The sequence below is a fragment of the Danio aesculapii genome, chromosome 1 (genome assembly GCF_903798145.1).
Source record: "Danio aesculapii chromosome 1, fDanAes4.1, whole genome shotgun sequence".
Classification (NCBI taxonomy): Eukaryota; Metazoa; Chordata; class Actinopteri; order Cypriniformes; family Danionidae; genus Danio; species Danio aesculapii.
The window spans coordinates 38,866,889-38,880,286 of NC_079435.1; the positions used below are offsets into that span (position 1 = coordinate 38,866,889).

Consider the following 13,398-nt stretch of genomic DNA (forward strand, 5'->3'; position numbering starts at 1 on the left):
ACAATAATAATGAAGTGTGGTCAAAAAGTTATATCCAAACACACGTCCTATTCTTATGCCCCATATGGTGATGCATATGTCTCACAGATGGTCAAATCTAACCTTGTTTTTATTAAAACAAATATAAATATGCATATAATAAATAATACTGCTAATAATAATAATAATAATAATAATAATAATAATAATAATAATAATAATAATAAGCTAATGAAAGTATGTTTCTTATGCAGCATCTGTGGGAGTGATAATAATTTTGACATTGTTCTTTGTTCTGATTTCTACGTAGTATCAGTTTCTCCCAATTGTTCCCCTTTTTTGAAAGTCATGAAAACACTACAGTGGACTTTTTTCTTTTGCTACTTATACAAATAAAATGCAAAAATGCATTTGTGATGCTCTCCCATTCCCTGTTCTCTAAGTTTACCCAACTATGACGACTTCCACTGCTGAGCAACCTGGAAATATGAAAACATGGAAAACATACAAAATGTTTTTTGTGGTATCATACAGTCTCTTTGGCAGTGTCCACATCAAGTATTCAGGGGGCTTGGGAGAAGAAGCTCCTCCTGAGCTTATCCATGCTGCTCATGGGATAGGACTGTGCTAAAATTGATTGGCCACACCAATAGAGAAAGTCTTTGCTTGCTACCATAAAAATTGTCAAGTTTGCATGAGGTAAACTACAACTACCATCCTAAAACAGTGTGTGGCAGCTGTTTTGCTTGCCATAAGAAAACTCTTGGCTTCCATTCAATCTGAAAATAACCCTCTCAGAGAGAGAAAAAATTTGTTGTAATGGTTACGCAAGGTACTACCAGCTGGAGTTTATACTGTGTAAGCAATTTAAACTATAAATTTCACTATTAAATTAGAATTTGCACTGGATGTTAGAGGGCACCTGATCTTGAGGGTCAATCATTAGAGGCCAGCGGCGTCCTCGCATCACAAGAATTCCATTTTCTGTGGAGACATTATCCCGAGGCAACCCTTCGGCATTCCACTGTCGGATCTCATATGGATCTCCTAGAATGCCAATAAGACTGAAGTTTTCACTGATCGGGATCCCCAAACTTTGACAGCGTGTAATCCAGTGATCTATAAGCTACAGGAGACAGAAATTTTTTTATTAAGCACATGCATGTTTCCCAAAAACAAGTGTCAACATAAAGCAGTGGTTCTTAAATCTAGTCCTCATTAGCCACTGCTCTGCACATTTTCTGTTTCTCTTATTACTTTAGACATTTGTTCACATTAGACATGCGAAGTGGACTCCACTGGATATTCTGCAATTACTCTAGCTCAAAGGGAGTGTTTATGTTTCCTTCAAATAGCATTTTGGTATGCCATTTGGTGAATTTAAATGATATTTATTTAAAGAAGTATAAATTAGGCACAAACAGAGGTAGAGTATATTTTATCACACTTCCCACTTCTCTAGTAAGTGTCATCTGTGTGTAAAGTCATTACAGGCAGTGGCTTTGCGCAAATTCATGAATAAATACTCCAAAGAGAAGTACAAATTAAAGTACAGAAGTACAGTAGGAAGCAATAAACACTGAATTGGGTTTAATAAAGAGAGAATTGACTTAATGAGACCATTGCCTTGCATAGTAGGAACAACGAATTCTATGGAAGTCAATGCTTACAGACTTTTGACATTCTCCAATACATCTTCGTTTAGAACAAGTCAAGAGTGAGTAAATGATTAGGATGATAATTTTTGGGTCAACTATTCCTTTAAAGTTGCAAAATGTCAATCAAAATGTACTCTCCTATTTTTATATGTATGTAGCAGTGCTTATTATCAACAATGTACAGTATCTGTGCACTTCATTATTTTGTAAAAACGTATTTGCCCTCAGAATTTTTAATCACGTATAATAACTTTCTCTACCACCTCAAAATGACTTTTCTTCAGTTCTACTCATGCCTTTAGGGCAGGCAATCAGGGCATGTCTTTTGTACATTTTGTGATTAAAACTCATCTTCCACCAATCCAATTGGTTCCCAAAGGAAGAAATCATGCACTGTCCAACTTTTTTCTTTTTTAATTTCAGGGCTGTTTTAAGTGGATGTACTATGTTTAAAATGAATAGACAAAAAAGGACAATCTTCTGTTTCATGGTGACTTTAAATAAAAGTGACTTGCATAATAAGTAGGGTGATGGGGCATGAGGCTAAAAAGGGAAACCATTTTTTGATGTGTCATAGGGGGGGCCAACTGAAATAATAACTAAATAATATAATACGCTCAGTGTTTTTATATATATATATATATATATATATATATATATATATATATATATATATTGTGATTTAATAATACACTACCAGTTGTCTGTAATGGGAGGTGAAGGCCCCATAATAAGCCACACAAGCTGCAGCGATGAACACATTTCCAATGACGTTGTGGATCTCCTGCTCAAACAGAGTAATGCTTTCCTGCCATCGCACCTGCTCATCTCCCAGAGCAGATGTTAACTTCCCTGACCGTCCCAGACGTGCTTCAGTCAAAGCCATGGTCTTAGCTACAATCACAAAAAACAAACACACATAAACATACACATAATTATAAACATGCGTGAAAGTAGAAGGCAAAAATATATGCAGTTTGTCACCTATATATTTTAATGGGTTAAAGCTAAAAAAAGACTGTTGAAATACATTTTTTTAAAAGTCCACTATTTCTCTTATGCTATTCAGGAGCCATGTGCACCCACTGACAGGTAAATCTGCTTCTCTATCTCTCATTCAAGTTCTGGTTGCTTTATTGGCATGACATTTTGTACAGTATTGCCAAAGCATTTTAGATGTATAAAATATGTAATATTGATATAATCAAATTAATAAATTATACAGCAAATAAGAAATAAATGACAGAAAAAAAAAGAATAAAAACAGACAATATTTCTAAAAATTATAATAATCACAAGAATAAAAGTGTAGATTATTTAAATAAGATAAATTAGTTGATTAACCATTTCTAATGGTGTACAAATATTATGCAGCCTATTTGGATGTAATTTCCTTCTCTCCGAATAAAGTTTGAGTTGTTTAGATTAAAGAATTAATTATTTAATGTCTCTCTCTCACTCACTCTCTCACGGCTGTGTGCATAAATTAACGACAGCTTAGAAAATGAAAGCAAAACCAAATCTCAGACATTTTATCTGCAAAAAGGTGCGGGTCTATGTGGGAGTGCAGAGCACGTGAGACTGAGAACGAGCAGTACAAAACGAAAACGAGAGAAGATTTTCAACTACTTAATTGCTTGCGGATGTTTGTTTAAATTGGGCGGATACAAAAAAAAAAAAAGTGTAAAAGGATGATAATATTAGTAAAAAAACATGTGTCACTAAATATGCTTGGGAGGCTGCTAATATACCTGGGCGTCCCTCCCAAGTAAAGTAAAGTAAAGTAAAAAGGATAGATAGATAGATAGACAAACAGACACACAGACAGACAGACAGACAGACAGACAGACAGACAGACAGACAGACAGACAGACAGACAGACAGACAGACAGACAGACAGACAGACAGACAGACAGACAGACAGATAGATAGATAGATAGATAGATAGATAGATAGATAGATAGATAGATAGATAGATAGATAGATAGATAGATGAAGTCAGAATTATTAGCCCCCTTTTGATTTTTTTTTTTTTCTTTTTTAAATATTTCCCAAATGATGTTTAACAGAGCAAGGAAATTTTCACAGTATGTCTGATAATATTTCTTCTTCTGGAGAAAGTCTTATTTGTTTTATTTAAAAGAATAAAAGCAGTTTTGAATTATTTAAAAACCATTTTAAGGTAAAAATTATTAGATAAAATAAATAAGTTACTAGAAATGAGTTTTTAAAACTATTATGTTTAGAAATGTGTTGAAAAAAATCTTCTCTCCATTAAACAGAAATTGGGGGGAAAAATAAACAGGGGGGCGAATAATTCAGGGGGGCTAATAATTCTGACTTTAACTGTGTGTTAATCACGTATATATATATATATATATATATATATATATATATATATATATATATATATATATATATATATATATATATATATATATATATATATATATATATATATATATATATATATATATATATATATATATATATATATATTTATTTATTTATTGCACATACATAATTCCACAGCAGTCCTCAGATTCATAGAGCACTGTAGAGATGCTGGATTTTTATTGACTAAACTAAAAGATAGCATCATCTCAAGATGTAAAGCAACCAATTACAATTTATTTTGTTCAGAGTTGTTTAGGAAAACGCAAAAATATCCCTATAAAAATGCCTTACTTCTAAATATTTTATCTGGACAGAACAAATCAATTTATGTTAATCAGTCAATTTTCTGAAGTGGTATTTTGCTGTGTTTATCAAATGGCCAGTGAACAATCATTAAAATGTAATTTCTACAAAAGTATATGGTATTCATCATCACTATAATCTGTGGACTGCTAAATTGCTAAATCCCCAAATCCTTGGGATAATTCAACTCTGTTCACAGTTCTCCATAGAATAAAGCAGAAACCCTGAATAATAATTCACAGTACTGAAGGTTCCTTTGGGATTTTTCCAATGGGGTTTTATGATAGAGTTTTCAATTAATGAGAAATATACGGTCTGTGGTAATCAAAATTCAATGATACTTCAATGTATTTTTCTCACTTCAAATGATTAGATTTGTATATTAGATATGTATATAAGTTTTATAAAATAAACATAATGGCTTTAAAAGATTGTTTATTTTAGTTCAATTGCATCTACACTGAATGAACCTCGGATAATAATATAATCTCTGTGCAAGTTGGGGTTGTTATCCTACAAATGTGATGACCTAAACATGAACCCCTACAAACAGATGGGTGTGAATCAAATGACCCTTTTACAATCTCAAAGGGTATTAACTAAGCAACAGACGAAGCTGATAAAACACAGGCTCATTGGAAATACAGTACATGCTTCAGCCTACATTTTTTGTGAAGCCGCAAAAACACACTTATGCATTTGACTGCAGATTCTAGTTAAAATGAATGTTACGGGGCAGTATGATGCTAACAACATTTGCTACTTTTCACACTAATGATATTTACAGGGGCATATGGATCCTTTTCACAACACTGTTATGACGTGTTTCACGGTACTCATAATCTTAAATCCTTGAAAGTCTTTAATATTTAGATTTTTTTTAATTTGTTTGAACATTTATATGCATGTATGTATTAAATAAACTTTGTGTCAAACTGCAAAAAACTATTTATCATTTATGCAAGGTGTGTGTAATGCAGCGTCTATGGGGCTGAGAGTAAATTCGACATGGTTTTCTCCTCTGGTTGCAGTTATCAGTCACACACAATTTTTTCCTTTTTCTGAAAGTCTCGATAAACACCATCGTGAAGTTTTTTTTATTATTATTTCAGCAACTATGATTGTAAAAAATATTTGTTGTACTCTCCAATTCACTGTGCTCAAAGTTAAACATGACGCCTTCCGCTACTGAGAAACCTAGAAATGTGAAAAGGTCTATTATCAACAAATAAAGGATTATTTGTATGCAGTTCTTTGCACAGCATCAAATAAATACCACAAAACAACTTTAGGCTGTTTATGATTTGTAATCAAACACGTTTACCTCATCTGTCTATCTCCATATGAAAAACTATTCTGGTGTGATAAGTTTGCTCAATAGCTCAGTTTGTCTGGTGTTGTACTTGTGATGGAGAGTGCTCGGGTTCAAATACAAATGAAGTACAGTTTCACAAAAGAGATAAAAGCAATGTGAAATTAATGTAAAATGTGCAACCAAAAGCATCCGGACGAAATTTAAGATTTTGTATAACTGTAGGTTGAGGTATGTACATTGCCTATAGAAAATCATCATACCACTTTGAAATAATTACTTTATTTGTCATACAGATTTAAATCTAATTACATTCCAAATAACTTTTACAGCCTTCCTTTAAAATGTTTCTGTAGCCTTCTCCTAACCTGTGGCTTTCTTTAACTTAATCCTGAAGGTCATTTGAAAGCATGGTGTAATGTAAGTAAAGGTACAGATTTTCACAGTGTGTGATGATTTTCTATAGGCACTGTTTTTCCAATGTGCCTATAGGCTAGATAAAAGGCACCTGCTGAGACAACATAGAATGTTTTTTTTTCTAACTGGCATATATTAGTGTCATAAAAAGAGATCTTTGGGTTAAGATTCTTGAAGGACGACACACTAACTTTGCTGCTGAAGAACTGTGCTAAACTACCTTTTCTAAAGTATTCTCCCCCACAACAACTGAGGACATCCTTACTTTACTATCCTTACCTTAATTCATATATTAGAAAAATCTAATACACTATTCAACGATGGTTAAGCCTAATTCAATTTTCAGTTGCACAATTAAATTTCGAAATTCAATGAATGTTAAACTATTGCCAAGCTTTTGCCAACCCCATAGGGATATCTTGAGGCAATCCAATGCAAATTTTTCTTCTGGGTTTTGACAATTTCTGCACCACTATATTCAATGTCCATTACTGATAACAGCAAGTGGGAATATATGATGGAAATACATAAATTACATAGTGGTAACTGCACATTTGCCTCATGTCTGCAACACACAAGTCTTAATAAATAATATATACAGAAACCAGATGCCAGATGGAAACACTAAAACTGCTATGAAAAAGTTACAAAAACTATGAAAGGAGATACAGTTGAAGTCAGAAGTATTAGCCCCCCTGTTTAGTTGTTTCCCCAATTTCTGTTTAATGGAGCGAATATTTTTTTCAACACATTTCTAAACATAATAGTTTTAATAACTCATTTCTAATAACTGATTTATTTTATCTTTGCCATGATGACAGTAAATAATATTTGACTAGATATTTTTCAAGACACTTCTATACAGCTTACAGTGACTTTTAAAGGCTTAACTAGGTTAATTAGTTTAACTAGGCATGTTAGGGTAATTAGGCAAGTTATTGTATAATGATGGTTTGTTCTGCAGACTATCGAAGAAATATATAGCTTAAAGGGGCTGATAATATTGACCTTAAAATGGCTCTTAAAAATTTAAAAACTGCTTTTATTCTAGCCGAAACCGGAGTTCCCAGAGGAAACTAATCTTGTTCAGCAATAGTTAATTTTACCCTTTCACTTGTAAGTTTTAAATACTTCAACTGAACCCCCTTTGTGAGTTATTTAGAATGCATAACTTTTATATTGGCTGCACGGTGGCACAGTGAGTAGCACAATCGCCTCACAGCGAGAGGGTCGCTGGTTCGAGCCTCGGCTGGGTCAATTGGCGTTTCTGTGTGGAGTTTGCATGTTCTCCCCATGTTCGCGTGGGATTCCTCCGGGTGCTCTAGTTTCCCCCACAGTCCAAAGACATGTGGTATAGGTGAATTGGGTATGCTAAAATTGACCGTAGTGTATGTGTGTGAATGAGTGTGTATGGGTGTTTTGCAGTGATGGGTTGCAGTTGGAAGGGCATCCGCTGCGTAAAACATATGCTGGATAAGTTGGCAGTTCATTCCGCTGTAGCTACCCCAGATTAATAAAGGGACTATGCTTAAAAGAAAATGAATGAACTTTTATATTTCATGGTGACGTCTGGTTTTATGACATGACACACTGCAGTACTATGCATTGCAATGTAGATTAGAGTTGCTGAAATTACAACACGTCAGTTCAACAACTTAAAAGTAAGTGGCTGTTTAACAAGGAGAAGAATAGAGTAAATGTTGTAGTAACCCAAACAGTGTGTATTTGTTCTGAAAAACCCAGATTGTCATAGTATGTATAAAACTATTCTTGTTGAATCTTCAAGACATCAGCATTCACTTTACAAAGCACAATTGTTTTGTTTGTTTTGCTAGTAAATCTGTGTATTAAAAGGTCAAAATGATTTAGATTTATTTGATTCATTGAAAACACTGATAAGTTTCAAAAAAAAAAAATTCTCAGATAATCGTCTTAAAGGTATTAAAAAACTAAATTATTTTAAGAGAAAAGATGGATGCAGTACTACTCTACACTCAAGATCAATAAGAGTTTGGGCAATATGAGTTTTCATTATTCTTATACTGAGGGTAACATAACCGTGAGCTGCATAGCTTATCTGCTATGTTTCTTTTAAATAATGATGAACAAGTACATGGTGTTTCTCAAATCTCTGCATCCAGGAACTGGGAAATGTGCCAGTCACTTCAGCAACACAGAGATACAAGTAGTTGTGATTTCTGTGTTCGTTCCTCTCCTTCATCTCCACAGCAGCTTCAGTAGCAGTAGACCTTATTAATAAAAGACTCTTCAACTCCAGGCTGGACTCCTTACATCTTCATTCTTATTTGACTCCACACTCGCATCACCCTTAATTCCTCATCATGATAATCTTAATTCAACAAATGAACACAAAAGCCATGGCTTAATGGTTAAAGAGTTGGACTCGTGATCCAAAGGTTGCATGTTTGAGTCCTAGCATTAGTAGTGTGTGTGTGTGTGTGTGTGTGTGTGTGTGTGTGTTTGTGTGTGTGTGGGCTTGCGAGTGTTAAAAGCGTCTGCTAGATTGCTTTTTGGTCTACTCCTACTTCCTCCAGCACTCTATAATGACAGGCATATTTGTCATAAACATAAATCAAATTTACTCAGTTTTATACAGTTACACCACATGCCTATTCTTCATTCTTCTACTTTAGTTTGTTTTTTCTAGATGCCTTTGGCCACAACACAATTTGTTGTTTTCTGTTATTGCAGTATTATCATTTAGAGCACTCAGTGATGCAAATTTGACTAAATTCAATAATTATGCAGTAATGGAAACTTATTTCTTACTGTCTCTCTCTCTCTCTCTCTTACCCAGTGTCTCTTTCTCAGCCATGCTGGACTCAAACTGCTCCTGCAAAACTTTGATTTGATTCTCCACCTCTTGTAGTTTATTCTGCTTTTCTTTTAAAGTAGACATTGTTGCATCCAACTCAGCCTAATAGAACAAATCCAATGAATAATAGCAACAGCAATTTGAACACCTTTATGCGAAAAAAAATGATAGTGGCTCACCTGAGCAGCAGCCAGCTTTTCTCGTTTGGGCCCAACCTCTTTCAGAACTCGTGAGTACAGGTCCATGGCTCTCACCCACATGCACATGGACTTGCAGGCCTTGGACACTTTTTCCACCTTTTCAGGCACAAAGTCTGGATTGCTAATGTATTTTTGTAGCTTCTGGAGGATCTGAGGTTTGATATTGTCCTTGTCATAATCCATGAGTTTTTTCAAGAAGTTGCCATCTCCCAGGAGCTGCTTTGCACTGGCCCAGTCTGTCCTAATTTGAGAGAAACAAAGACATTATGGTAGCAAATCAATCAATAGATTTCTTTGACTCAAAGCATGGATATCCAGTTTGACTATGACATGCAGAATCAGATGACTTGATAATGGCACAGTATGTTATCAATTTTAATTTATTCCATAAATTGCCATTCATATGGCCATATTTGCTGTAAACGAAGCAACGGATGAATGTGCTGTTTCATGAAGAAAGAAAGAAGCACAGTAAAGCCAGGGTTAGACAATAGAATAGACAAAACAATATTTTTGGGTCTGTAACAATAGCTGAAGTGTCATATTATTTGATTTTGATTCGTTAATTTTTGTAGTGTCATGGACAAGTAAAATCAGGCTATACATTTGTTTCTGTCATTACATGATGTATTTTACAATACTGATGATCACAGAGAAGGCAAAACTAGCAACTAACCACAAGAAATAATAAAAAAAAAAACGATAACACTTTAGTTCAGGTCACAATTCATGCTATTACCTACTGGCTTATTACCTGCCTATTATTAACTGTTCTAGTTAACTAGATATTAATCATTCATTAGCAGTTATAAAGTATGATCTAATTCTACATCCCTAATCCTAAACCCAACTATGACCTCACTAACTAATAATAAACGGTTAACTAGTAGTTTATTAAGCTAGTAGTGTTAGTTAATGGTTTATTAATACCGCGAATTGTGACCTAAACTAAAGTGTTACCAAATAAACATTTTGAAATGGCAAGTTCTGTACAAGCAAGTGAAGTACAAAGCAAAGTAATGTTTTGGATTAAATAGAATAGTACTTTAAATTTCATTAAAAAAAAACTTGTACAAAAACAAATGAATGATTTAAAACAAACAAACACAAATTATCTTTTAAAAAATCATAGAAATGTGTTTAAAACAAATACCTAAATGTGTAAATAAAATTCAGTACTCTGAAAATAGACATTTTAAAGTTTTGTGATTATAATTGAATAAATAAATAAAATGGAATAAAATAAAATTTGCGTAACTAATTTATGTGTAATAGCATTGTTTTTTTTTTGTTTTTTGAGTAATATGTACCTGTTTTAAAGTATATTTATAGTTTACTTTGCAGTGCTCTGTGTTTTAAGTGCATTTTACTCTCTTTTTGTTCATACATATTACTCAATGTAGCACAGAATTAAGCCAGTAAAGTGTGCCTCACTTACAAGAGTTGATTTCTTGTTACTCTAAGATATAATTCTATCTATTCATCCATCCATCCTTCCGTCCATCCGTCCGTCCGTCTGTTTGTCTATCTATCTATCTATCTATCTATCTATCTATCTATCTATCTATCTATCTATCTATCTATCTATCTATCTATCTATCTATCTATCTATCTATCTATCTATCTATCTATCTATCTATCGATCTATCTGAATTTTCTGTTTTCATTTTGGGTAGAAAATATACATCTGATTTCATAAAGCAGCAAATTCCTACACCTAACAACAAAAGCAATGATAAAACAGAGTAAAATATAAAATTACAATGGATGGGAACAACATTATCAGAAGTATAATATTCTTAAAAGTTTAAACTTTGATTTCTACAAGTTTTAATGGAGTACTTTTTAAAATTTTTATTCCTGCCTGAATTAATTAATTAAATTAAATTTTCTTTAAAATGGAAATTATATTAGATTTCTTTTTCTGTAGTACAGTATTTTCTTTATAGCATAATCATTTTTATTGGTGTATAAACATTTACAATGAGTATTAAACTAAACATAATGAGTATATTACAAAAGTAAACATAAAACATAATGAGTATACTACAAAAAGTAAACAATGAGTATATTACAAAAAGTAAACATAATGAGTACAAAAAGTAAACATAAAACATAATGAGTATATTACAAAAAGTAAACATAATGAGTATATTACAAAAAGTAAACAATGAGTATATTACAAAAAGTAATATGACAAAAAAAAAAATCAACATATATTTGTAAACTATACTTTTGACTAATTCTAAGCATAACGATTTTATGACAGGGGTCCTTTGGATGTGATTGATCATTTTCTGAAAACTCCTGCACTATGACACACTCTGCATTGCTTCATTTCTAAATAACTATGACATCTAAAAAAATTTTTTTTTAAAAAGACAAGACTGCTTTTTTAAAACATTTGGTTATTCTCCTTTGACAAATGATTATGGCTGGTAAATCTGATCGTTCAACTTATTACAAAGCCCCCACATTCTCTCTATCAACCTTTAATTACATTATCAGCTTTAACAGCAGCTGGATGAGTAGGCAGCTGGAAATATTAAACAAAGGTGATTAGAAAAACTGATTACTGAATGCAGGCGTTTTCTACTCGCACCAAAGCAAATCACACAAAATTAATTCATAAATATTTAACACCTGAAAATGCAGGCAATATACAGAGAGAATAATTGTGTCTAATTATGAACTGGAGACAATATTTCAAAATCATACATATTAAATGAAATATAGCACAATTAAGAGTCTCTCATATGAATTGCTATATGAACTACAGGCTGTTTTGTAAGCAGGGTTATGAAATAAATATGAAATATTTCCTTGGCAAAAAGTTAAATAAAATATGTTTACCTTTAAAATAATTTCTTTATTCAAATCAATAACTTTTATTTTATTATTTAAATAAACAAATGGTATATTTGTTTTATGTTAAATAACTATAATAACCATAATTACACTTCAATTTGCTAAAGTTGATATCAAATAATGTTTACAGAATGTTTAATATATGCCAGTGAAAGATTTCTAGCTTCATATTACCTTTAAGAAATGAATGTGATCATGAAAAGTGATCTATATAAATGGTGATTGGAAGGAAGTGGTTGAAAAATAATTCAGAGTGATGTATTAAAAAAGAAAATGGGTTTAGTTTTGATTTTATGTTTAGTTTAAACTCCACTAATCTGCCATTTAGACACAGCACAGGTTTCATACCATGAACAAATAATTGAACATTAATAGGATATTAAAAAACTGAATGAGGAACAGAATGGAGAATGGAATGGGGGAACAGAAACGCAGATTGTTTATTCTGTGTATGACATTTTAAACAACCATTAAATTGCTATGTTATGGAGTTCATTTTGAGTAGCTCTGCTGCAGATAATGATGATGATGGTGAAAGTAAGTAGATGGAGAAGAATGAGACTGATGATTGATGGAAAGGAGCACAGATGCTGCACAGTCAGAGTATCTGATGTGAATATGGCCAGCACATACTGAGTCACACTGGAGAAGCTCTCAGAGCCAGGGGGGCTTTGTGAGTGTGGATGTTGTGGATATGTTCTTATGAAGCTTAAACAGATAACTAAAACGCTTTAATAGCAAAACATTCATTCATTAAAATGGCCTATGAGTAGGCCCACATGAATTCTGTGCCCACAAAAATCTGAAGATTTTCACACATTTTTTTTTACATAAGTAATTTTGTGTAAATACAGTTGGGGAAGTAAGTATTTAACACATCACTATTTTTCTCAAAGAACAAAATTCTAAAAGTACTGGAGATTTTCACTCGATGTTGGTAACAAAGAAACAAAGAAATCCATATATTTAAAGAAAACAAATCTAATTAGATGACAAAATCAAGTTATGTGAAATAAAATGAAATGACACTATTGAACACATGAAGAAAGGCAGTGAACGCCCAGACAGCAGCTGAAATCTCTCAGTAGTATAGTAATAATACTCTGCTCTTTGCTATTGTAAATTAATATCACCTGCTTCAGTCCAACATCTACATTATCAGGTCGATAAGGATGAAACCAGGATGGACATTTCAGCAAGACGATGATCCAAAAACACAGCCAAGGAAACTCTTAAATGGTCTCACATTGCTCACTGTTTGTTGAAATAGCCCATCACAGGTTACTGTATCTCAAAATCCAATTAATATCCATAATAAGTTTGATTAATAAATTAGATTATTGGATTATTGTCTATGGAGGATGAGGGAGCTCTCAAATGTCATATAAAATATCTTAATATGTGTTCCAATGATGAATGATTGTCATT

General features: G+C 32.7%; 1 protein-coding gene across 1 annotated transcript in view; it reads right to left on the reverse strand.

Moving 5' to 3' along the window:
- The window catches only part of dnah6 (dynein, axonemal, heavy chain 6), a 165,279-nt gene that overhangs the window by 46,012 nt on the left and 105,869 nt on the right, over positions 1–13,398 (reverse strand). The window contains exons 53-56 of the mRNA XM_056460119.1: positions 9,082–9,343; positions 8,881–9,004; positions 2,335–2,531; positions 902–1,105 (exon numbers count right to left, since the gene is read on the reverse strand). Coding sequence (XP_056316094.1) covers positions 902–1,105; positions 2,335–2,531; positions 8,881–9,004; positions 9,082–9,343 — 787 coding nt within the window. The remainder of the gene's footprint in view (positions 1–901; positions 1,106–2,334; positions 2,532–8,880; positions 9,005–9,081; positions 9,344–13,398) is intronic.